We start from the raw sequence: 26,714 nt of genomic DNA on the forward strand, positions 1-26,714 counted from the left end.
AGTAATGCTAGTCCCCTGATGTACAAACAAATCTTACTCGTAACATCTTCCTTTATTCAAATATACCAGTAAATAATTTATTTAGTGTCTTTTCTGGTGATGCAAATCAGCTGCTTTATTATTGTAAGAATATCCTCTACCAATCTGAACAGCTGAAATTTTGTTAAAACTTCTAATGCAATTCTTTATTAATTGATAGCATTGACCATTAAAAACTACAAGGATAAAATAGTAATATGTGCCAAAATCAATGAAATGATTTTCTAACCAAAGTGTTCTTGTTCTGTAATAGATTAAATAAACCTGTTTAATTTTAACAGAGGTCACAATGCATTAACCTGGAACAGAAAATCTCTACAGTACTGCATGTAACAGAATATACACCTATGAAAGATATGCAGTTGTTAGTTTAGTGAAGTAAATATTTAGTTGCTGCATTCATTCTGACTGTGACGGAACTGTTAGCTTTTCTGGGTAAGCATTTCTAATTGTACAAAGGAATGATCACTCAACTTGTAAAAACCAAATGCATCCAGGAATTTAGAGTCATTAAATGATGAATGATCTCATTAAATCCATCAGAAGGTTTTGATCATAATTTCTTGGAAACTAGGAAGAACAAGTCTTCATTTCATAATGTATGAGGGACATCCCACAAAATGAGATTCTTATTGAAATCCTGAGCATTTCTCCAAATGTACCATATTTCCTTGGACAACAATTCTGATAAATGTAACCACTACATATCTGAGACAATATTAGTTTCATTACAGTATTCCATTTTTCCGTTTTATAGATTATTAATGGTACTTCATTCTACAATAACACTATCACCTATTCTCCATTCATATATTGAAAGGAATGTTTGCCCAGTTATACTTTAAGTTTTCTGTTTTGGTTACCATACAATAATAGACCTTCAAGTCAGTAGACAATTAAAGTTTCTACTCCAATGAAAGCACAATATGGAATAATCAGTTTTGGTTTTACTCTTTTAAGAGAAACCATGCACCTGCAAAGCAACTCCACCTCAAAGGAAAATTAAATCAAAAAAAAAAATCACTTCCCCATCTTATAAAATTGCACCTGCAGTTGACTGATGAGGAAGTAGCAATACAATCACGATAACCATACTTATGTTTTGGGCCCTGCCAACCTTGTACTATAAATCTGCAGGAACTAATGCTAGGGAACCAAAACCAAGTAATTACAGCGGATTCTAGTTAATTGGGACACATCGGGACCAATACATTTTGGCCTATTAAGCGGCTGCCTCATTTAGCCACAGTTTCATGGAAATAGTTAAAAAGGGTATAAAAAAGATAAACTGTGTAACAATTATGCATTTAAGTGAAATACAGAACAAATTAGAACACTACTAATGGTACTACAGTACTATAAAACTGTGTATTAGTTCCTAGTAGTTAGCAATGGAAGAATTCACCCAGTGTGCGCAAAGAACAAAATCAGCGCTGACACATGATGCAGATAATGGACTGCCTTCCTATAATGCTATCTACGATTGCATCCTCCAAATCTTGTTCCATTGTAACATTCCAGATGACTGTTGAACGATACCTTCAAATTTTTCACTGTTCCTAACTTGAAGTAGTGAAATAATTTCATTTTCACTCCCGGCCATTTCTGGCATCTCCAAGTCTGAATGCTTGAAACCGCGGTGAGCAAGACAGTTCTGAAATGTCCTATTGCTTATTTCTTGCCAACTGTGAGTGACAAAAGTCACTGTTCTTTGAACACCAGCACACATAACTGATGCTATTTAAAAACTGTTCGCTTTAAGCACAGTGTAGCGTCTAACGACTACATAAGTTCCCGCGACTGACGCTAGTTAGAACCTGGTTGGTCTGTGTCCTGCCCAAATTAAGTGGCATAGTGTTCCAAATAAATGAATGGAATCCTAGCAATTTTCTGGATTTGTTTCTGTTCTTTAAGAGATGTCCCAAATAACCAGCTACCCTGATTAACTGAAGGCCCAATTAACAGGAATCCATTGTATTTCTAAAATATGCAGAATACCTAACATTAAAACTTGAGCCCTCCCTTACTATTAAAGTATAATGTATAGCTCTAAGCCTTCTTATTAGCGAAAGTATATTTTAATAAGAATAGAAGTGATACTCAAGGAAATATGATATATTGAGACAGAGGGCTATAAATGAAGTTTCTTGTTTCAGTTCAGAATGTTCAACCTGACATTGTTTTGAAGGCATGGGTTCGAGAAATTATTGGCCTCAAAATCCTGAAATGCCGTGATCATTCCATTTTCTACGATATACATTAGTACAAACAAAGTTTAAAATAATGTCTCTATTTAGATAAGCTGCTTTAAAAGAGTCATGGTTATTTCATCACACAAAGCCTGCAGCACACTGGTGAGAGAAAGAAATAACAGGCGTTCAGTGTTTATTCATACCGATCCCAAGTATTTCTCCCAGTCTTACGCATCAAGGCCACTTGCTCATTTTGGAACCTATGAGATGGAGGAAAGTCTAACAACTTAGCAAATGCAGGTTTTTAATTAGCATAACCCCACAAATACATTTTTCATTTGTCAAATTTGGGGAAGGTTAAGTGACCATTAAGTCAACCCATCTCATCAATCACTTTACACAATTCCATTCGAACTTTCAAAAGCAAATAAAAACTGTAAATAATCATAAAACAACATTTAAGTTAGTCAGATCATAACCATGAAATCCATTTCAGTGAGGTAAGATCTGGAAGGACAAAAATATTTTCAATATTTCATGTTAAGTCCATGATCCCCAGAACTAGGTTTCACAAACAGAATTAACAATTGAAAAACTTGAAAAGGGATGTTAAATGTATCAAATAATGACTGACTTAAACTGATCCTTTTTATCAGTGAAAAATTTTTTGAGCTTCAAATGTGCTTAATAATAATGAGCTTCTCCATCAGAACCACTCAGGTGAAAAATGTATCCCACTAGATGCAAAATTAACATTCTAATTTTTATGAAGAACACTGTTATGTAATTTGCAAGTATCAATTCCTTCACATTTGTCAAATAGTCATGATTAGCACTCCCAAATGGTTAATACTGTACATTAATCCAGTAAGTAATCTGGTAGCAATACGCAAGGAAATTCAATAGATGCTGCCTGGCCTGCTGCGTTCACCAGCAACTTTGATGTGTGTTGCTTGAATTTCCAGCATCTGCAGAATTCCTGTTGTTTGTGAAGGAAATTCAATACTCTGATTGTCCACATTATTCCTGGTAGGGGAAGGAACAAATAAAGAGAGTTTTTCCCCACTCATTTCATATCCCTCCAGAAATATAGACATGTGGATGTGGGGAAAGATGGACTTGGCGCCACATGATTGACCTGCATGCAATACTCATCATCAAGACCCCAATGAATAATTGTTGTTGAGCAAGTTGCCTTCTCACCAAATTGGAGAAAGGATGGATATTAATTGTGCTAAGCATGTCTCAAATTTGTAAACAAGAGATTCTGAAAATGCTGGGAATCCAGGACTACAGAAAAAGCTGGAGGAGCTCAGCAAGTCAGGCAGCATTTATGGAAGGAAATAAACAGTTGATGCTTCAGGCTGAAACTTGATGAAGTCCTGACGAAGGGTTCCGGCCCGAAACATCAACCGATCTTTTCCACGGATGCTGCCCAACCTGCTGAGTTCCTCCAGCGTGTTGTGAGTGTTACTTGACGAAGGGTCTCGGTCTAAAGTGCTGACAGTTCATCCCCTTCCATAGATACTGCCTGCCATGCGGCAGTTCTCCAACATGTAGACTGGCGGGATGGAGGTGTGTTTCCCAGTTCATAGCAGCAAAATACCCATCAAGGCAAGTAGGAACATTCAACAAGAATGCCAAAGAGTTCAACAAAAATGTCAGCACATCTCCCTAAGTCATTGCTGAAAGGAACCGCAAATGTCCGCGGCACAGTAGCCCAGCGATTAGCCGCATGGGGGCATAGCAGTTAGCAGCTCCGGCCTATGGTCAGGCCACACTTAGATCCCCTCCAGTTCACCTGCCAGCCCCGACTAGGAGTTGAGGATGCCATCGTCTACCTGCTGAACCATGTCTACGCCCACCTGAACAAGCCAGCGAGCACTGTGAGGGTCATGTTTTTTGACTTCTCCAGGGCATTCAACACCATTCGTCCTGCTCTGCTGGGGGAGAAACTGACAGTGATGCAGGTGGATGCTTCCCTGGTATCATGGATTCTTGATTACCTGACTGGCAGACCACAGTACGTGTGCTTGCAACACTGTGTGTCCGACAGAGTGATCAGCAGCACTGGGGCTCCACAGGGGACTGTCTTGTCTCCCTTTCTCTTCACCATTTATGCCTCAGACTTCAACTACTGCACAGACTCTTGTCATCTTCAGAAGTTTTCGGATGACTCTGCCATAGTTGGATGCATCAGCAAGGGAGGTGAGGCTGAGTACAGGGCTACGGTAGGAAACTTTGTCACATGGTGTGAGCAGAATTATCTGCAGCTTAATGTGAAAAAGACTAAGGAGCTGGTGGTAGACCTGAGGAGAGCTAAGGTACCGGTGACCCCTGTTTCCATCCAGGGGGTCAGTGTGGACATGGTGGAGGATTACAAATACCTGGGGATACGAATTGACAATAAACTGGACTGGTCAAAGAACACTGAGGCTGTCTACAAGAAGGGTCAGAGCCGTCTCTATTTCCTGAGGAGACTGAGGTCCTTTAACATCTGCCGGACGATGCTGAGGATGTTCTACGAGTCTATGGTGGCCAGTGCTATCATGTTTGCTGTTGTGTGCTGGGGCAGCAGGCTGAGGGTAGCAGACACCAACAGAATCAACAAACTCATTCGTAAGGCCAGTGATGTTGTGGGGATGGAACTGGACTCTGTCACGGTGGTATCTGAAAAGAGGATGCTGTCTAAGTTGCATGCCATCTTGGTCAATGTCTCCCATCCACTACATAATGTACTGGGTGGGCACAGGAGTACATTCAGCCAGAGACTCATTTCACCGAGATGCAGCACAGAGCGTCATAGGAAGTCATTCCTGCCTGTGGCCATCAAACTTTACAACTCCTCCCTTGGCGGGTTAGACACCCTGAGCCAATAGGCTGGTCCTGGACTTATTTCATATTTTACTGGCATAATTTACATATTACTATTTAACTATTTATGGTTCTATCACTATTTATTATTTATGGTGCAATTGTAACAGAAACCAATTTCCCCCGGGATCAATAAAGTATGACTATGACTAGCTCGGTGACATAGCTGTTAGTGGCACAGTAGCACAGTGGTTATTGCAAAGCTTTACTATGCCAGTGATCACTGAACAGGGCTCAGTTCCTGCCACTGACTGTAGGAGTTTGCATGTTCACCCCATGACTGTGTGCATTTCCTCCAGGTGCTCTGGTTTCCACCCACGTTCCAACGATGTACAGTTTAGGGTTAGTAAGTTGTGCGTTTGCTATGTTGGCCCTGGAAGCATGGTGACACTTGTGGGCTGACCCCAGCACATTCTTGGATTGTGCGGCTTGTTGATGCAAACGATGCATTTTACTGTATGTTTCAATGTTTTGATGTTCATGTGACAAATAAAACTAATCTAATTTAGCACATTCGAAATTAGAAACTCAGGGACTGTCTGCTGGTGTAGCTATCAGAACCACCAGTTCACAGATCCAGTGATCAATTCTAAGCTCGGATATTGTCCTGGTGTTTGCACATTCTCCTTGTGACTACGTAGATTTCCCCTATGTGCTTTTGTTTCTTCTCAGATCCCAAAGATGTTAAAGTTATATTGCCCTACCAGTTTCAGTTTCTGATGTCAACTTTCACAAGACTTTGTGTGTGTGTGTGTGTGTGTGTGTGTGTGTGTGTGTGTGTGCGCGCGCGCACATTTGAGAGAGAGAGAGAGAGAGAGAGAAGAGGGGGAGAGAAATGGCATAACAGCGGGGTTTATGAAGATGATGGTTTGATATCTGGTGCTGACTTGGCAGACTACTTCTGTGTTTTATGGCCCCATAACTTTATTGGTTCCTCAGACTGGAAGAAGATCCAAGAACTTTTTTGCCATCTGCGAATGATTAGATATGTTACATCAGAGCCAGCAATGATGATCAGCAAGGCTGGTCGCCCCATTTGAACGCTGTAGAGCCAATAGCCATTTTCACTGCTGCAATCCTCTTGGCATTGCAGCAAGTGTGTGTGTGTGTGTGTGTGTGTGTGTGTATCAAACACATTCCCACACTTAGCTACAATTGAACAATCAATCAGAGGGGCGAAAATAAAATCCACATTCTTACACAAAACAGGGATCTTAAACTAGCTATAACCGTAATAAAATCCAACCGCAGCTTCACAATACAACAATCACACCACAATGTAACATCAATAATACGAACATCTTGAAAAGGAAAATAAAAACGATTTTAAATATGCTTTTCCATGAAACTAAATATATGAATGAAGCATATACATAATGTTGCATAAACACAGGCTGCATGTTCCCACTTGTGGAAACATGCAGTACATATGGTGTAAAGATCCATTTCAAACACCGTCTTTTCAAAAATCAAGTGTATTCTAAATAGTAAAACAATATTTAAACACTGATAATTTGCGCTTATTGTGGTAAAAAGACACTGGGCATCATCTGACAAAATTGAGTTTAAAAATATTAGGATAGATATTTCTAGATGAGAAAGGACAGAAAGGTGAAGTGACAAAGAAGATTCCTATCTTCTGCTCTCGGCACTAAAACACAGAAAATGTCAACTAAAATTATACAAGACACAAAAGAGAATAAAAAACTATAATCTAGCAAAACAATCATAAAGTAATAGAAAATATTAATATTTTATTTGATATATCCGCTTTTTAAATTAGACAGGTCAAAGGTTAATTTATTTGGAAGTTTAAAAAGGCATGCACCTTGTGGGAACAAAATATACTCAAAGTAACCACAAACAACAGGAATTCTGCAGATGCTGGAAATTCAAGCAACACACGTAAAAGTTGCTGGTGAATGCAGCAGGCCAGGCAGCATCTCTAGGAAGAGGTACAGTCGACGTTTCAGGCCGAGACCCTTCGTCAGGATTAACTGAAGGAAGAGTGAGTAAGGGATTTGAAAGTTGGAGGGAGAGGGGGAGATCCAAAATGATAGGAGAAGACAGGAGGGGGAGGGATGGAGCCAAGAGCTGGACAGGTGATAGGCAAAAGGGATACAAGAGGATCATGGGACAGGAGGTCCGGGAAGAAAGACAAGGGGGAGGGACCCAGAGGACGGGCAAGGGGTATATTCAGAGGGACAGAGGGAGAAAAAGGAGAGCGAGAGAAAGAATGTGTGTATAAAAATAAGTAACAGATGGGGTACGAGGGGGGAGGTGGGGCATTAGCGGAAGTTAGAGTAGTTGATGTTCATGCCATCAGGTTGGAGGCTACCCAGACAGAATATAAGGTGTTGTTCCTCCAACCTGAGTGTGGTTTCATCTTTACAGTAGAGGAGGCCGTGGATAAACATGTCAGAATGGGAATGGGATGTGGAATCAAAGTAACCACAACTGCTTGGGTCTTTGCCAGGACAGGAGCAGTAACAATAAAAGGCTGTTCTGTTTGGTTTCTTTAGGAAAATAAGGCATTCAGAAATGCAATTAATTCTGATCTTCATGGAGAACTTTGCTGAAAACTGAACAAAAGATAGGTTTATAAATAATATAATAACTTAGAATGAAACATTAACTTACTTTTTAAACTTGCGGATAATTCCACCATCATTCTTTTTGATGTCATGAACTATTTTTTGTATTTGCCTGTGAAAAAGAAATGACAAGAAATAAGTCATTGGCCTAAACTGTGCTCTGTAATCACAGAAAGATACAGTGCTGAAGATGGTCATTTAATCTCAAATTAGTATGGTAATATTAATGCAGAGGTACTTCAATGAAAGGAAAGAGTGCTTTCCAAAGCACTGGAGCTGACAATTCTTGTCAATGTAATAATAATCCACACCACTTGACAAGGCTTCAAATTAATTGGTATATTTAAATTATCAGATTTTGTCTAAAGATGGAGCACATTTGGAATTAAAATGAGCGTGAAATGGGAGGCATAAAATAATCCAAGGTCCCTGCTGCTCACTGGTATCTTTTGGAAACAGTGGACGTTATAAGAAAATAGACTTGCACTCTTTTGATATGTCCTCCGTGGTGTGGTAGTTCTTGGAATGGGGTAGTTCTAAAGAATGGGGTTTTGGTAGGATTTTGCAATTAATAAATTAAATCGTAAATTGGATACAATCATTGCTGCACTTTAGAAAAGGAAGTGAAAAATACAAGGGAAGTAATAAATCAGCTGAGTTTTGAAACCATCTTTTTTTTGGAAAAAATAGAATGTAAATTTAAAGACAAAATGATTACTCTGCACACCTTAAAGATTATATAGGTGTCATGTAAGCCGGATAGTTTGTCAAAAGCCATCCTCCAGTATCAGTGTGCTGGTCAACAAAAGGACCCGCTGAAAATAGATGAGGTCTTGATGGAATCCTGCTTGTTCAGCAACACATCTCCTTCAAAGATTGCTGATAGAGTCTTAGAAAAGTACAGCACAGAAACAGGCCCTTTGGTCCATCTTGTACAAGCCAAACCATTTAAAGTGCCTACTCCCAGACCATAGCCCTCCATAACCCTGTCATCCATGTATCTATCCAAACTTCTCATAAATGTTGAAATCAATCTTGCACGCACAGCTTGTTCCACACTCTCATGATCCTCTGAGTGAAGAAGTTTGCCCTCATGTTCCACTTAAACTTTTCACCTTTCACCCCTAACCCATGGCCTCCCACCTAACGTCAGTGGAAAAAGCCTGCTTGCATTTACCCTATCTATACCCCTAATTTTGCATACCTCTATCAAATCTCTCCTGAATCTTCTACAATCCAAGGAATAAAGTCCTAACATATTCAATCTTTCCTTATAACTCAGTTCCTACAGTCCTTGTAAATTTTCTCTGTACTCTTACAAACTTATTTATATCTTTCCTGTAGGTTGGTAACCAAAACTGCACACAATACTCCAAAGTAGGCCTTACCGATGTATTATACAACTTCAGCATAAATATGATGAAAAGAGAAATGGTTAAATACATTGGTAACTTTCGGGCTACTTTTTGTACTCTCCACTGCGGTGTATCGCTATTCGACCTGGTAGAATTGTCAGATTAATCCAGTATAGTCGACCTCAACCAAAGGCTGTGAGACGTTGAAAAGGAAGAAGGGTGCCTTTAAACAAGATCACAGTCACAAAGGTCATCAGTTGGGACTTCCAAAGATTAAGGAGAATGAGAATGCTATTTGCATTCTGCTTCCACAATTGGGAGTCAAATTAGAGATTACGTCAATCAGCATTCTGGGTACACTGGATGGAAGGGATAAGGAATACACTAGGTATTTTTGACTCATAAAAAAAGATGACCTGACCCATCCCAATGGCCCTTTTAAATTTAACTAAGCTGATGATTTTTGAGCTTATTTATTTAGAGTATTTTTCCCACGAAGAAGTTACACGAAAGCCATTAAAATACAAATTAGCTTTTCGTTTTCCTCAACAGTGTCTCCTTGATGGCATCCGACAATGGTTCCTTTCATTAGAAACTTCCCAAAGATATGAGGAGGAGGACATGACAATGTGGAGCTATTATTGTTTCTTCACTGTTAATTCAATAGAAATCTCATTATTGTGTAAAAATTGCTGGTTAAGGTAAAAAAAAAAGCTTGGGTTTCAATAAGATGATTTTTATTTCATTTAAATAATCATGATGAGATGTCCAGAGCAGAGACTTTTAATTCAACACTGTGATATCCGAAGGAGGGATGGTGTTATTTAATGTATCTGCTGCAGAATTTGAAAGCCCAATTGAAAGTCCTTTCTTATTTGCTTACACATTCATAGTGATAATTAGATTATTATATTGCTGATTCAGAGAGATCGATATCCATTTGAAAATGTGAGTAACAAGACCAGGTCTGGAGGTAGCCAGCCAGGATACTTGTATTCAGAGCCTCATCTAGAAAGCACGGCTGCAAACCATGCTGCTGACTTCAACAGTGCCAATCTGAGCACATGCTGCTAAAGACAGGAGGACCAAGTTATTCTGACACAATTATTTTGAGAACATTTGTAGAAAATTCAGCAGCAACTCCCTTTCTATGGCAAACTATTCATTTCTAGGTTATATGGACCAATGGCCCACGTTACATGCTCCCTGCATCTCACAAGACTGCATCTGGTATTAAACACAAATTACAGGCAAGTTCTGTTCATTCATTTCCATTGATGCTGTCTAACCTGCTGAGGTGCTGCCTGACTTTTATAGATGTGTGGTGGAGAGGATATTGACTGGTCGCATCATGGCCTGGTATGGAAATATCAATGCCTTTGAACGGAAAAGCCTACAAACTGAACAGACACCAAAATGTTAGTGTACAAAGCAGTGGTAATCCCAACGCTCCTGTATGCATCAGAAACCTGGACAACATACCGACGACATCTGAAGGCACTTGAAAAGTTCCATCAACGCTGTCTTCGAAACATCTTAAATATCTGCTGGGAAGATAGAAGAACCAATGTCGGAGTGCTAAATGAAGCAAAAGCAACAAGCATTGAAGCCTACGTCATCAAGAACCAACTAAGATGGAGTGGTCATGTTGTTAGGATGAAAGACGAATGTCTGCCGAAACAAATCTTCTACTCCCAGCTTAAAGAAGGCAAACGTAAAAGAGGCGGACGACAGAAGAGATTCAAAGACATCTTAAAAGCCAACATGAAGAAATGTAACGTCGACATGAACAATTGGGAAACCAATGCCAAGGACAGGAAACTCTGGCAAACCATCATCCGAGGAGGAACAGCAATTTTCGAAGCCAACAGATGTGCAGAATTAGAAAGAATTGCAGCAACAACCAAAGCCCAATCTGCCATCTGGAACCACCTGTCCTGAATGCGGAAGAACTTTCAAAGCCAAGATTGGACTCATAAGCCACTTGAGAGCCCATAAATAGATCAACAGAACGAAGACCATCATCCTCGACCTTGAGGGATAGCGACGACGACGATGGCCCAGTCCATCACAGGTCAAGCCCTCCCCACCATTGAGCACATCTACACAGAACGCTGTCACAGTAAAGCCGCGTCGTCATCAAGGATCCTCATTGTCCAGGTCGTGGTCTCTCCACAACATTAGGAAGGTGATACAGGAGCCTCAGTACACACCACCAGGTTCTGGAACAGCAGACATCCCACCCTGCAAAAACTGATTTCAGGGAGGTAGCACCATCAATTTGCGGGAGACTTCTGGGAGAGGTGGGATGTCTGCAATAGAGTAGCTCCTTAGCAGCTAGTCAGCTAGTTTAAATAACGTTAGCTATGCTAATGAACAAATGACACCTGTTAAACTCACCTCAACATGTCTTTTACAGTCTTAACCCACCATGGGCAATAGAAAAGTCACTGTTGCAAACAGTGCAGCGAGCAACACTGTCATTATTTTTGACCTGTATTAGGCAGGGGTACACTTTAGTGTAGTCTGGGGTGATGTACGTTTTATATTTTCTTTTTTTTCTGGAACACTCTGCCATGGCACACTCTTGCTCTCTCTCTCTCTCTCGTGGTCGCTCTTGCTTGCTTTCTCTCGCTCACGCACTCTCACTTGCTTTCTCTCTCACTCTCTCACTTGCTTGCTCTCACGCTCTCTCTCGTTTGCTCTCGCGCGCTCTCTCTCACTCTCTCGCTTGCTTTCTCTCTCACTTGCTTGCTCTCGCTTGCTTTCTCTCGCTCGCTCCCAATCAAAAAAATTGATTTCCATGATATTGTATATCATTTGTGGGCATCAGGGAGCCACTATTCATATACGGGAGAGTCCCGGAACTTCCGGGAGAGGTGGGATGTCTGGAACAGTTATTACCCCTCAAACTTCAGGTTCTTGAACCAGAGGGGATAATTTCAATCGCTTCATCACTGAACTGTTCTAACAACCTATGGACTCACTTTCAAGTTTTTGATATTTGATATTTATTGCTTATTTACCTATTATTATTATTATTTTTCTTTTTGTATTTGCAGTTTGCTTTTTTTCTGCACATTGGTTGTTTACCTGTTCTGTTGGGTGCTGCCTTTCATTGTTTCTATTGCGTTTCTTGTATTTACTGTGAATGCCCACAAGAAAAGTAATCTCAGGGTTGTATATTCTGACATACATATACTTCGATAACAAACCTACTTTAAACTCTGAGTTCTTCCACCATTTTGTATGCTTTGCTCATAGGAAAGCAATGTGCTTCTTCAGGCAGCCCACACACTGGCACTCCAACTGCCCAGGAAAGTCCCTTTTAAAATTGCATTATAATGCTGGTATCATTTTGAATCTACTGTCACCTTATTAATCTTGACTTCATTTAACTAATAAGTGGCCTTCATGTTCCTTTTTCAAAAAAAACGATACTTATCACAGAGTTAGTACGAATACAAACAAGAAGGCAAAGCTCTTCCACAAAATTCAAAACAGTCAGGATTGATAATTCCTGTTAACAACAGATAACAAATGATTAACCTGCCTGACCAATTTTGCTCAGTCTGTTATTTTAATGGAAGGCATTGATCCATTTAATTTGAATGCATTAGCTCCCAGTTATAGCAGTATTTGGCTGAAGGCCAACTCAATAATGCTTTTATGACCGACAATGATATTTTGCTTCATGTTTGAGAACACTTTAGGTGGGTAAATGGTTAATCAGCAATTTAAAATAGACAACACAGACCTTTGTTTATGAATAATCTTTTGAGTAAACTGTTCCTCATTGTGTTTCTATGTTTCTATATACAGGCAGTTCCCTTGGTTACGTAATGGCCCTGTTCATGTAAGTCAGGAGGCATCTGTTTTCCGATGTCATTAATATAGTACTGTTCTACGAACACTTGCTATAATCATTTCACTTCAATGACTGATCACCATGCTGTGACCCATAATTAAGCCTAAAGATTTCATACTGCATCCAAACTCAAAGTCAAAGCCCCCTCAGCCATACTGCAAGCTGGCCCTCCAATGATCAGAAGTTCATGGTATGGACTTCCTCAACTTCATGTTACTGGTCCACAAAGGCTGCAGGTACAGAAGAAAAGGCCTTTCAGCACACTACCAAGGCCTACAATTTTGCCCAGAACAAACCTACACCAGTGTGTGCTGGTACACAGAGCATAAGCTAGCCCATCTTAGAACAAACAGTAAATACGCTTTTTGTTTTGCTCAAATGCATTTAACACGGAAGCACAGTTAGGTTGGCATGGGAGCGTAGTGGTTAGCATAATACTTTATAATTCTAGCGACCAGGGTTCGATTCCTGCCACTGCCTGTAAGGAGTTTGACCCTGTGGGCTTCCTCCATGTGTTCCGTTTCCCTCCCATGGTCCACAGATGTACTAATTGGTAGGTTAATTGGTCATTGTAAATTGTCTTGTGATTAAGTGAGGATCGAATCGAGGGATTGCTGGGCGGCGTGGCTCGAAAGGCTGAAAAGGCTTGTTCCACGCTGTATCTCAATAATAAAAATAATTACTGGCTCAATGCATCACAGAGAATGGGAATTTTCCAGAGGACTTCATGCACCATTTCTGGTTTAAATGACCTTCGGCAACATGGTGGCATAGTGGTTAGCGCATTACTATACGGTGTACGGTGCTAGTGATCGCCAATCGGGGTTCAATTCCCGTTGCTGCCTAGAAGGAGTTTGTACATTTTCCTTGTGACCTGGTGGGTTTCCTCTGGGTGCTCCGGTTTCCTCCCACATTTCAAAAGATGTACAGTTAGGGCTACTGAACTGTGGGTACGTTATGTTGGCACCAGAAGGGTGATGACACTTGCAACGCTGCCCAGCACAATCCCCACTGATTTGATTTGATGCAAACGGCGCATTTCACTGTCAGCTTCCATGTACACATCACAAATAAAACTAATATAATCTTCTGCTGTAAATTGTATTCTTAGAGCTGCCTTAGCTTTCAGAGATTACAATGTAGCTTTTCAAATCTCAGTATTGCTTTTTTAAAGTTATTTTGGGAATCCGAACATCATTGGCAAGGGCAATGTTGATGGTCCATTCTAATTTTCCTCAAGGGAGTGGTGATGAGCTTATTTTTCAGAACCCTGGCAATCTTTGGTGAAGGTACTTCTGTGATGAGCTAGACCCAATGCTGATAAAGGAATAACTATGACGAATAACAATGATCTTAGGCTGAAATGTCAACTCTTGAGTTTGTTATAGTAATATAGAGTCAGAGAACACAGCTGCAGGCCTTTCAGCCCATCTAGTTTGTGCTAAACTATTAATCTGTCTACTCCCATTGACCTGCACCTCAACCATCCATGTATCTATCCGAATTTCTCTTAAATGTTGAAATGAAACACATATAAAACACCACCACTGACAGTCCATTCCACATTCTCACCACCCTCTGATTGAAGAAATTCCCCCTCATGTTCTCCTTAAACATTTCACCCTGACCCATGACCTCTAGTTTCAGTCTTACCCAACTTCAGTGGAAAGACCTTGCTTGCATTTATCCTATTTATACCCCTTAGTACTTTGTAATCAATACATTTCAATAGGTATATTTAATGTCAGAGAAATGTATACAATATACATCCTGAAATTCTTTTTCTTCGCAGATATCCACAAAAACCCTCCAGCTCCCCCCTCCCACACATAAGCAACAGCAAAGCAACGACCCCCCCCACCAGCAAGAAAACAATGGCACTCCCCGAGCACTCAAGCGTGCAGCAAAGCATCAATAAAGACACAGACCTGCCGTACTCCAAAGACTACACATTCACCCGATAATTCAACATACCACAGGTTCTCTCTCTATAATAAGGGAAAAAGAAGTGTCCCCATTTCACAGTGAGAGAGGAGACATAACAAAGCAACTCGCTGATTTATGGTGTTAAAAGTCTGTTGTGTCACTTTTTCCGAGCTCTGTGCCCAAGGAAATCGGGTCTCTGGGCACACAGCCAGCAGCCATCTTGCTGCTTATGATCTTCCGTCTCCCATGATGCATCAGGCAGCAGTACCAGCCTTGAATCTGCCTGCCTCCAGAGCCACGAAAACCCAGCACCCTGAGGTGCACTAGTCTTCTAGGCCGCATCGTTGGCATATCGAAAAGCGGCTGGTCATGAGGCCCTGAGAACAGGTCCCATTTCCGCAAAGAACCGAAGTCAAATGGAAAATGGCATTCCTCTATCAAATCTCCCCTCTAGGGAGTAAAGTCCTAACCTATTTGATCTTTCCCTATACTTCTGGTCCTTAAGTCTTGGCAACATACTTGTAAATTTTCCTCTGCACTTTTTCAACCTTATTACCAACTTTCCTGTAGGTAGGTAACCAAAACTGCACATAATACTCCAAATTAGGCCTCAGTAGCATCTTATACGACTTCAACATAGATTCTGAACGCCTATACTCAATACCTTAATTTATAAAGTTCAATATGACAAAAGCTCTCCAGGACCCCATCTAGCTGTGATGCTACTTTCCAGGAAGAATGGATCTGTATTCCCAGATCCCTCTGTTCTACTGCACTCCTCAGTGTCCTACCATTCACCATTTAAGTCCTACCCCAGTTAGTCTTCCCAAAGTGCAATGCCTCACATGTGTCTGCTTTAAATTTCATCTGCCATTTTTCAGTCCATTTTTCCAGCTGGTCCAGATCCTATTGCAAGTTTTAATAGTCTTCCTCACTGTCCACTACATCCTCAATCTTGGTTTCATCTGCAAATTTGCTTATCCAGTTTACCACATTGTCATCCAGATTATTGATATGGATGAAGAGCAACGATGGGCCTAGCATCAATCTCTGTGGCACTCCACTAGTCACAGGCCTTCAGTCAGAGAGGCAACTATCTACTACCTCCTGGCTTCTCCTGAGAAGCCAATGTCTAATCCAATTTACTACCTCATCTTGAATGTCAAGTAACCAACTGAACCTCCTTGACCAACCTCCCATGTAGCACGTTGTCAAAGGCCTTGCTAAAGTCCATGCAAACAATATTCACTGCCTTGCCGTCATCAACTTTCCTAGTAACTTTATCGAAAGCCTCTATGAGATTGGCTAGAGATGACCTATCATGCATGAAGACATGCTGACTATTCTTAATCAGTCCATGTCTATCCAAATGCTTATATATCTGGTTCCTTAGAATACTTTCTAATAAAATATCCACTACTGATGTGAGGCTCAACAGCCTATAATTTTTTGGCTTATTCTTAGAGCCTTTCTTAAACAATGGAACAATATTTCCAATTCCAATCCTCTGGCACCTCATACCAGGCTAAGGACATTTTAAACATCTCTGCCAGGGCCCTTACAATTTCTGTGCTAGCCTCCCACAGGATCGAAGGGAACATCTTGTCAGGATCTAGGGAGTTATCCACCCTAATTTGCCCCAGTACAGCAAACACCACATCCACTGTAATCTGAATATAGTCCCTGACCTCACTTCTGCAGACCGTGTCCGTCTCCCGAGTAAATACAGATGCAAAAGACCTATTTAAGATCTCCACCATCTCTTTCCGCTCTACCACTCTGAGCTTCTAGAGGACCAATTTTATCCCTTGCAATCCTTTTCCTCTTAAGATAGCTGTGGAAGCATTTGGGATTCTCCTCACACTTTGTCTGCTAGAGCAACCGCATACCCTCTTCTTGCCCTCCTAATTACATTCTCAACTGTTTTCTTGCATTTCTCATACTCCTCAAGTACCTCATTTGTTTCTACCGGCCTATACCTGCTATGCACCTCCTTCTTTTTCTTAACCAGGGCCTCAATATCTTTCAGTAAGCAGGGTTCCCCAAACCTGTTATCTTGGCCTTTTATTCTAACAGGAACATGCAAACTGTACTCTCAAAATTTCATTTTTAAAGCCTCCCACTTAACCAGTGTACACCTTTCCCAGAAAACAACCCATCCTAAACCACACTTGCCAGATCCTTTCTGATAACATCAAAATTGGCCTTTCTCCAATTTAGAATCTCAACCCGAAGCTCAGACCTATCCTTCTCCATAATTATCTTGAAACTAATGGCATTATGATCACAAAATGCAAAGTGTTCCCCTCCACAAACTTCTATCACCTGCACTGTCTTGTTCTCTAATAGATTTAATATTGTATTCTCCAGTTGGGACTTATGTGTACTGATTAAGGAAACTGTCCTGAACACATTTGACAAACTTTTTCCCATCCCGCCCTTTAACAGTATGGGAGTTGCAGTTGAAATCACCTACTATTATAACCTTATGTTTCTTGCAACAGTCTGCATTCTCTCTACAAATTTGCTCCTCTATATCCCAAGGGTGATCATGTTGTCATCCTTTCTTACTCCTCAATTCACCCCATGGAGCCTCAGTAGATAAGATCTCCAGTCTGTCCTGTCTGAGCTCTGCTGTGATATTTTCCCTGACACCCCTCCCCCTTTAATCCCTCCGGCTCTGTCACAAATAAAGCAACGAACACTGTAATATTGAGCTGCCAGTCTTGCCCCCCTGCAACCAAGTCTCACTAACGGCTACAATATCACAATTCCATATGCTGATATGCCCTAAACTAATCTGGCTTTCCTACAATACTCCTTGCATTGAAACATACACAATTTGGAACATTAGTAGTACCATGCACAAACCTTGGATTTCTGGATTTTTTGTAGGTTAAAAAACATCTGTCCCCACAATCACTCCACTATCTGCTCTGGCTCTTTGGTTCCCATCCCCCCCTGCAACTCTAGTTTAACCACACACCCCACCCCACACCATGCAGCACTAGCAAACTTTTCCTCAAGAATATTCATCCCCCTCCAGTTCAGGTGCTTTCTTTCTTTATTAATCTTTTTATTAATTTAATACAAACAAGAGGAGAATTATCTCAAATATACATATCAATAACCATACAAACAGAGATTAAAGTAGACATTATCAAAATCATACATAGTATTAAAGCTAGTGTATAATATATAATAATAAAGAAAACAGCAATTCTCCTCTTATCAGTTCATAAACAGGATAACAAAACTTTGAATTTTAAATGAAGGAAAAAGACCTCCACTACACTATACAGAAAAAAAGGGACTGGGCAGTCCTTTCTGAGGATACGACCAGAAAAGAAAAAGAAAGACTTTCTGATCAAATCTAAAACTTCAAGAAAAAATTGGAAGAGTAATAAATGAAATCAAATGAAAATATTGAATAAAAAGTCGCCAGATTTGCTCAAATTTAAAGGATGTATCAAATGTCCGACTTCTTATTTTCTCTAAACTTAAACAGGACATAATGGAGGAAAGCCAATAAAAGACAGTCGGTGGATTAGAATCCTTCCACTTCAGTAAAATGGCTCTCCTAGCCAATAAAGTTGAAAAGGCTATCATATGTGGAGCAGAAACAGGAATATTTCCTGGTTTCGATGCGGTAATCCCAAATATTGCTGTTAAGTAAATTAGGTTGTAGGTCCAGATCAAAGACTTTTGATAAAGTTTTAAAAACATCTCTCCAAAAATTGTCTAGCTTTGTACAAGACCAAAACATATGAGATAAAGTGGCCACCTCACTATTACATCTGTCACAAATAGGATTGATGTTGGAAAAAATATGTGCTAGTTTATCCTTTGACATATGGTGACATATGGGCCCGATGCACTACCTTGAACTGTATCAAGGAATGACGAGCACAAATAGATGAGTTATTAACCAAATGAAGAATTTTACTCCATTGATTATCTGAAAATGACTCTTAAACTTCCAATTCCCAGGCACATTTAATTTTATTGTTAGATATCATTAACAAATTCAATATCCATTTATAATTTATAGCTATCAACCTTTTTTGAAGTGGTTTAAGCTGAAAAAGAACATCTGTCATATTAGGTGGATAAGCATAAGGGTAATTTGGCAGCAAACCATGTAAAAAATTCCTAATTTGTAAATATCTAAAGAAATGTACATTAGGTAAACCATATTTATCCACCAACTGAGAAAAAGACATTAAACAGCCCCATAAAAATAAATCTGAAAAAGTTGTTATTCCCTTGGTTTTCCAAATTAAAAAGGTCTTATCCAAAATTGATGGTTTAAAAAAATAATTAAAATTGATATTACTAGAAAGAACAAAATTATTTAACTCTAAAAAAATCTATGAAAGTGAAACCAATTCTTAAAGTATGTTTAGTAATAGGATTAAATTCTTGTCTACTAATCTTAGGAAACAAAAAGGGAAGAGGAGCTCCCAGTAAAGAGGCCAAAGAGAAACCCTTCCCCGAGTTTTCCTCCAAATCCAACCATGAAGGACATTCATGTATGTCTGAATAATGAATCCAAAAAGTAATATATCAAATATTAATTGCCCAATAATACATTCTAAAATTTGGCAAAGCCATACCACCATCCTTTTTTAATTTCTGTAATAAAGGTTTACTCAATGTAGGATTTTTATTATTCCAAATATAAGATAAGGTTATAGAATCTGTTCTATCAAAACACGTTTTAGGAACAAAGGTAGGAACTGCCTGAAATGTTTATAAGAATTTTGGTAGAACTATCATTTTAATAGCATTAATTTGACCTGTTAATGATAACGTCACAGGTGACCATTTAGAAAGCATTTGTTGAGTGTAGTCAATTAATGGAAGAAAATTATAATTATATAGGTCCTTAAAATTATTAGTAATTTTAATACCAAGATAAGTAAAGTAATTTTTAGCAATACTAAAAGGAACTTGATGATATTGATCTGAGTAATTATTAATGGGAAATAACTCACTTTTATATAAATTTAATTTATATCCAGAAAAACTACTAAATTCAGAAAATATAGATAGCATAGAAGGAATAGATTTCCTAGGATCTGAAATATAAACTAACAGGTCATCTGCATACAACGAAACCTTGTGTAATTTGTCCCCTCTCCGAGGGACAGATCAGTTATTATATGGCTGGATAATAGAACAGGCTCAAGAGACTGAAAATATATTTCCTATTCCTTTATTCCAAATAAAGCTAAAATCAAAGCATCAATTGATATAGGAAGGGACTGGGGAAGTTTGCAGAGATAGACTGGATAGAGACCAAAGAGCTAGATTTTCAATGAAAGAGAATGAGAATTTTATTTCCAATATTACTAAGTATGTGAGCCATGAAAGAAAGGTAAGCAGATTGGCGTTGGAAGAAGGGATTCCTACTGGTAAGTAGAAAGTTTCATGGAAGCCCTATATACTTTATAGTCGCCAAACAATTGATACTAGAGTGTACAATCATCACAGCGATATTTGATTCTGTGCTTCCTGCTCCCTGGAGTACAAATCGATAGTAAATATTAACAATTTAAATTATAAATCATAAATAGAAAATAGAAAAGGGAAAGTAAGGTAGTGCAAAAAATCCGAGAGGCAGGTCCAGATATTTGGAGGGTATGGCGCAGATCTGGGTCAGGATCCATTCAGCAGTCTTATCACAGTTGGAAAGAAGCTGTTCCCAAATCTGGCTGTATGAGTCTTCAAGCTCCTGAGCCTTCCCCGGAGGGAAGAGGGACGAAAAGTGTGTTAGCTGGGTGGGTCATGTCCTTGATTATCCTGGCAGCACTGCTCCAACAGCATGCGGTGTAAAGTGAGTCCAAGGACGGAAGATTGGTTTATGTGATGTGCTGCACTGTGTTCATGATCTTCTGCAGCTTCTTTCAGTCTTGGACAAGACAACTTCTATACCAGGTTGTGATGCACCCTAGAAAAATGCTTTCTACGGTGCATCTATAAAAATTAGTGAGGGTTTTAGGGGCCAGGCCAAATTTCTTTAGTTTTCTCAGTAAGTAAAGGGGCTGGTGGGCCTTCTTGGCAGTGAACTGTGCTTGGTTGGACCAAGTCAGGTCATTTGTGATATTGACCCTGAGGAACTTAAAGCTTTTGACCTATTCCACTTGTGCACCACCGACGTAAATTGGGTCGTGCGGTCCGCTACTCCTTCTGAAGTCAAAAACCAATTCCTTCATCTTGCTGACGTTGAGGGATAGGTTATTGTCTTCGCACCATGCCACCAGGTTCTTAATTTCCTCTCTGTACTCAAGTTCATCATTACCTGAGATACGGCCTACAATTGTTGTGTCATCAGCAAACTTGTTTATTGAGTTTGATGGAAACTTGGTTACACAATCATGGGTGTACAGTGAGTACAGCAGGGAGCAGAGTATACAGCCTTGTGGGGCACTGGTGCTCAGAGTGATTGTAGAGGAGAGCTTGTCCCCTATTTTTACAGCCTGGGTCCTGTCTGTGAGAAAGTTGAAGATCCAGCTGCAGATCTGAGTGCTAAGGCCCAGGTTCCGGAGCTTAGGAATCAGTTTATTTGGAATGATGGTATTAAAGGCAGTGCTGTAGTCAATGAAAAGGAGCTTTATGTATGCGTCTTTATTCTCCAGGTGTTCTAAGGAGGAATGTAGGGCCAGAGAGATGGCATCTGCCGTTGACCTGTTGCTCCGGTAGGCGAATTGCAAAGTTGAGGTTGACTGGTAGGCTGTGGTTGATGTGTGCCATATCCAATCTCTCGAAGCACTTCATAGCAATTGATGTCAGAGCCACAGGTCGATAGTCATTCAGGCATGCCATCTTGCTCTTCTTCGGCACTGGGATTATCGTTGCCTTCCTAAAACACGAGGGGATCTTGGACTGAAGCAAGGAGCAGTTGAAGATCTCAGCAAACACTCCAGCTAGCTCGCTTGCACAGGCCTGGAGAACCTGTTCCGGCACGCCATCTGGGCCCGTCGCCTTCCTTGGATTTATCTTCAGGAAGGCCCTTCTAACATCCTCCTCAGTGACAATGAATCTCGATGCCACCAAGTCCGGCTCATCCGGAGGGAACGGGACGCTCCTCTTCTGTTCGAATCTTGCGTAGAATATGCTAAGTTCATCAGGAAGAGAAGCGCCACAGTTATTGATATTCCCAGTTTAGGGGAATTAACAAGGTGTAATTCAAGTAGGCTCATTTATTCCGGATGGTGTCCAGCTTCTTGAGATTGCTTGCTATTACTCTTCATCCAGACAGATGGAAAGGTTTCCATCACCTATCTAGTTTGTTCCTGCAGCGTAGGTGGTAGAAAGTCCTTAGAGAGTTAGGAGATGGGTCACTAGTTGTAAAATCCACAGTTTCTGACATGCCCTTGCGGCTATGTTGATTAGCTGAGTTTCTGGTCATTGGAGACCCCCAAGATACCGATTGCAGGGGACAGGGCAATTGCAATGCCATTGATGTCAAAGTCAAGTTTATTGCCATATGCATAACTACACATATGCACAGGTGTAATGAAAAACTTAGTTGCAGCAATACTGTAGGCATGTAGCTTCATATAAGCAACACTCACAAGAAAAAAAGTGTCAAATAAACATTATACAGAATTTTTACAGAACAAAATCTACTTTAGTCCAAGGTAATTGAAGTGGTCATAGTGTTGTTAAACTGTATAGTGATTGGGTCAAGGGAAGCATTTGCTCTTGAACCTGGGTGGGGTGGGACCTCAGGCTGCCTGACAGTAGCTGTGAGAATATGGCTTGGGCAGTATGGGGGATCTTTGCTGATGGACGCTGCCTTCCTGAGACAGCGTTTGCTGTGGATAGTACCGGTGATGGTAGCTATTTAGGCAGATTCTGTCTTGTTAGACATAGTTATTGGCTGGCACTTCTCTGGTGCGACTTTTAATTGTCACTTATTAACCCATACCTGAACATTGTCCAGGATTAGTACTTGTATGCATGAACCGCTTCATTTGCTGATAGATGGCAAATTAAATTGAATGTGAGCAAACACCAGCAAACATCCTGACTTCTGACTAGACGATGGAAGGAAGGTTATTGATGAAGCAGCTGAAGAGGGTTGGACCTAGCACACTGCCCCCAGGGCCTGGTTAACTGACCTTCGATGATCACAATCATTCTTCTTCGTGAGAGGCAGAACTACAGCACCATTGGAATGTTTTCTCTCTGTTGCTGATTAACTTTCATTTCAATTGATTGTTTTGATACCACACTTTGTCAAATGCTTCCTTGACATCAAGGCGAGTCACTTTTTCCTCACCTTGAGAATTCAGTTCATATTTGGACCAAGACTGTGATAAAGTCAGAAGCAATGTCGTGTCAGGAAAACCCAAACTAGGCATAACTAAGTGCCACTTGATAGCATTGTTGATGATGGCTTCCATCACTTTGCTGATGACTGGGAGTTGACTGAATAATAGGTAATTAATCAGAATAGATCTTCCCTGCTCTTTGTGAATGGGACTTCACCTGGCAAGTTGCTACACTCTTCAGTAAATACCAGTATTGTTACTGCAATGGAATAACTTGTATTGAGATTTAGTTAGTTCTGAAATTCATATCCTCAGTATCTCAGAACCTCATCTTCCTGCCGCCTTAACAGGGATAGAATTCCTCTAGTCCTCACCTACCATCACACGAGGCTCCACATCCAACACAACATTTTCCATAATTCCCACCATCGTCAAAAGGACCTGATCACCAAACACGTCTTTACCTCTACACCCACTCTCTGCTTTCTGCGGGGATCATTTCCTTAATGATTCCCTTGAATTATGAATCATCATTCATAATGATTCCCTTGTCCATTTGTCCCTCCCAACTACTCTCGCTCCTGGCACTTGTCCCTGCTAGAGGCAGAAGTGCTACACCTGCCCATTCACCTCCTTCCTTTCTTCTATTCAGGGCTCCAAACAGACCTCCCAGGTGAGGCAGCACTTCACCTGCAAATCTGCTGGGACGGTCGGCTATATCTGGCGCATCCAATGCAGTCTCCTCAACATTGGTGAGACCCTACATAGATTGGGCGACTGTTTTGTCGAGCACCTCTGCTTCATCTGCAAAAAGCAAAATTTCCTGGTGGCCGACCATTTTAATTCCTATCCCAATTCCCGTTCTGGCATGTCAGTGCATGGCCTCCTCTTCGGCCACAATCAGGTTGGAGGAGTAACACCTCATATTCTGTCTAGGTAGCCCCCAACCCAATGGCATGAACATCGGCTCTTCCTTCTCTTCTTCAAATCCCCATCCTAGCCTCTTACCTCTTCACCTCACTTGCCTCCAACTTGAGCCTCCTCCTCCTTCCCATGGTCCACTCTCTTCTCATCAGATTTCTTCTCCAGAGCTTTGCCCTTCCAAGCTATCACCTCCCAGCTTCTTTTTTTGACCTCCCTCCCCCATCCACCAGACACCACCTATCACCTTCTAGCTTGTCCTGCTTCCTCTACCCCACCTTCTTACTTTGGCATTTTTCCCCTTCCTTCCCAGTCCTGATGAGGTCTCAGCTCCAAACATTGATTGTTCATTCATTTCCATAGATGCTGCTTGACCTGCTGAGTTCCTTCAGTACTTCGTGTGTGTTTTTCAGAACCCTATCTGGGTTGTTCACTAGTCCAGCTGACTTTGTCACATCCAGTGCTCTCAGCTATTTCTTGATATAATGAGGAATGAATCAAATTGGTTAGAGATTGACTTTTATGATGGTCAGTATCTCAAGAGAAAACCGAGATGATTCATTTATTCTGCACTTCAGGCTGACCATGGGTCTGGATATGTTTCAGTCTTCAGTATTTGTACTGTTGTCTAATGTATTAGGTTTTCTTTTAGATTTCCTTTAACTAATAATTTGTCTTGATGGTCCACAATAGCTGGAGTAAATCCTGAAAATGCATTACAAGTGTCATTTTGCTATATTAAATTTCCATCTGATATTTCTCTCACAAAATACAGACAAATCCATTATGTTTTAATGGCTCAGTTGTACACAGGTCTGTGATTCTACTCTACAGCAAGATGTTACTCTTACATGCATTCATGAGAAGTGGTCCCAGCAAGTAGCTTGGTCGCATCACAACCACTAGGGTAAAATTGATGCATGCAAAATGCTGGAGGAACTCAGCTGGCCAGACAGCATCTATGGAAAAGAGGAAATAGTCGATGTTTTGTGCTAAGACCTGTCATCAGGACCCTCCTGATGAAGGGTCTCAGCCTGAAAAGTTGACTGTTTCATTATTAACCAATGATGAGGTCAATCCCTTTTAATTTATCGTTGTTAAGTTTAACCCACGCCCCATAGAATGAAGTGTCCCCAATTTTTGCATCCAATACATTCTTGGTGTACATAATTGTCTTTGTTTGCACTAACTACGGAGCATGGAAGTGTACAGAACACCTGAACATACAACATAGACATCTGCAGCACATTACAGGCCCTTTGGCCCATTATGTTGTGCCGACCATGTAACCTACTCTAGAAACTGCCTGGAATTTCCCTAGCACATTGCCCTCTGTTTTTCGAAGTTCTATGTACCTAAGAGTCTCTTAAAAGACCCTACTGCATCCTGTAAATTATGTGTTATTGAAATTCTGTTACTTTTGAAATTTGGTTGCACTGATGTCAAATGGAGCTAAATTTTGGGTGCCGATGGTACTACATTACATTCTTGGTGCTTACAAACCAAGATGGATTTCTAATTAGCAAAAGCCTAATTCACTTACATCGAACATCATTTGCAAGTGAATTGTAGGAGCATAGGTTCACTGTGCTCAAAGAATTAGCTCATAATTCTGCATCAGAATGATGCAAGATTTGTGAAATTTATTCTCCAGAAATTAGTCATCCAAGATGCAATACTAGATAGCTAAGGAGACTATGATAACAGATATAAAGAGAAATGAATGTCCATCCACTGGGTGAAATGACAGAGTTAGCAGATTCAGATTTATCTATATACATGTAAAAATACAATGAAATGTGTCATTTGCATTAACAAACAACACAAACCAAGGATGTGCTGGGGGTAGCTTGCAAGTGTTGCCACACATTCTGGTGCCAACATAGTACGCCCACAAAGGTTGGGAGAACATAGAACGCAACACAACAAGCAACTAAACAGCAGCAACAAAACAAGCCCCTTTCCTCCCTCTCAACCTCCCTTAAAAGTGCAAAACACTCAAAGACGCAAGGAGTTGCAATGGATGAGCAGAGGCATAAACCTTATATGCTAGCTGGTTTTAGTGGTCTCAAGAGAAAATTCTAAAATATTCAGAATATGTACTTATCAGTAATGCTTTCTAATTTAATACAAGTCATGTTATTGTATCATGTTACTCTAAGTTGATGATTAATTGTGTATTTCCATGCATATAGTGTTACATGTGGTTCAGTTTCTGCATTGGAGATCAAGTTTCCTGTTGAAATATCTATTCTAGAAGATCAGCACAAATAGTCTCCTGCTCTTGGGAGGATTTTCACAGACAAAAAATTGGTGCGTTCACTATGGATTCAGCAGCTGTTATAGCAGGGGAGACAGTGCAAGTTTTGACATTCTTCCCTAAACTTTTCAGCTTCTCCACCTCTTACTTTTCCTTTCAAATATATTTTATAATGGAGATGCAAGGAGTCTCTTGGTTTCCCACTTCTTTGCCAAGGCTTCTTTGATAACTGCACACAAACTTAAGCTCTCTATTACCCACAGAAATGACATCAACCGCAAGCATCACAGACCTTCCTGACATAGAAGTACGTTGCTCGCTCTTCCACACCTCTGATTTAAAATTCAAAAACTTACTGGCTAACAGTGGTACAGTGGTACAGGAGCACACCTGGACCATAGCT

At 40.4% G+C, this 26,714-nt stretch overlaps 1 protein-coding gene across 7 annotated transcripts in view; it reads right to left on the reverse strand.

Moving 5' to 3' along the window:
* The window catches only part of blnk (B cell linker), a 205,634-nt gene that overhangs the window by 69,310 nt on the left and 109,610 nt on the right, over positions 1-26,714 (reverse strand). For 4 of the 7 annotated variants that reach the window (XM_063071740.1, XM_063071742.1, XM_063071744.1 and 1 more), the window contains 2 exons: positions 7,746-7,811; positions 2,435-2,491 (listed from right to left, as the gene is read on the reverse strand). In XM_063071740.1, the coding sequence (XP_062927810.1) occupies positions 2,435-2,491; positions 7,746-7,811 (123 nt within the window). The remainder of the gene's footprint in view (positions 1-2,434; positions 2,492-7,745; positions 7,812-26,714) is intronic. The other 3 variants (XM_063071741.1, XM_063071745.1, XM_063071746.1) reach the window with 1 other exon arrangement.

The sequence above is a fragment of the Mobula hypostoma genome, chromosome 19 (genome assembly GCF_963921235.1).
Source record: "Mobula hypostoma chromosome 19, sMobHyp1.1, whole genome shotgun sequence".
NCBI lineage: Eukaryota > Metazoa > Chordata > Chondrichthyes > Myliobatiformes > Myliobatidae > Mobula > Mobula hypostoma.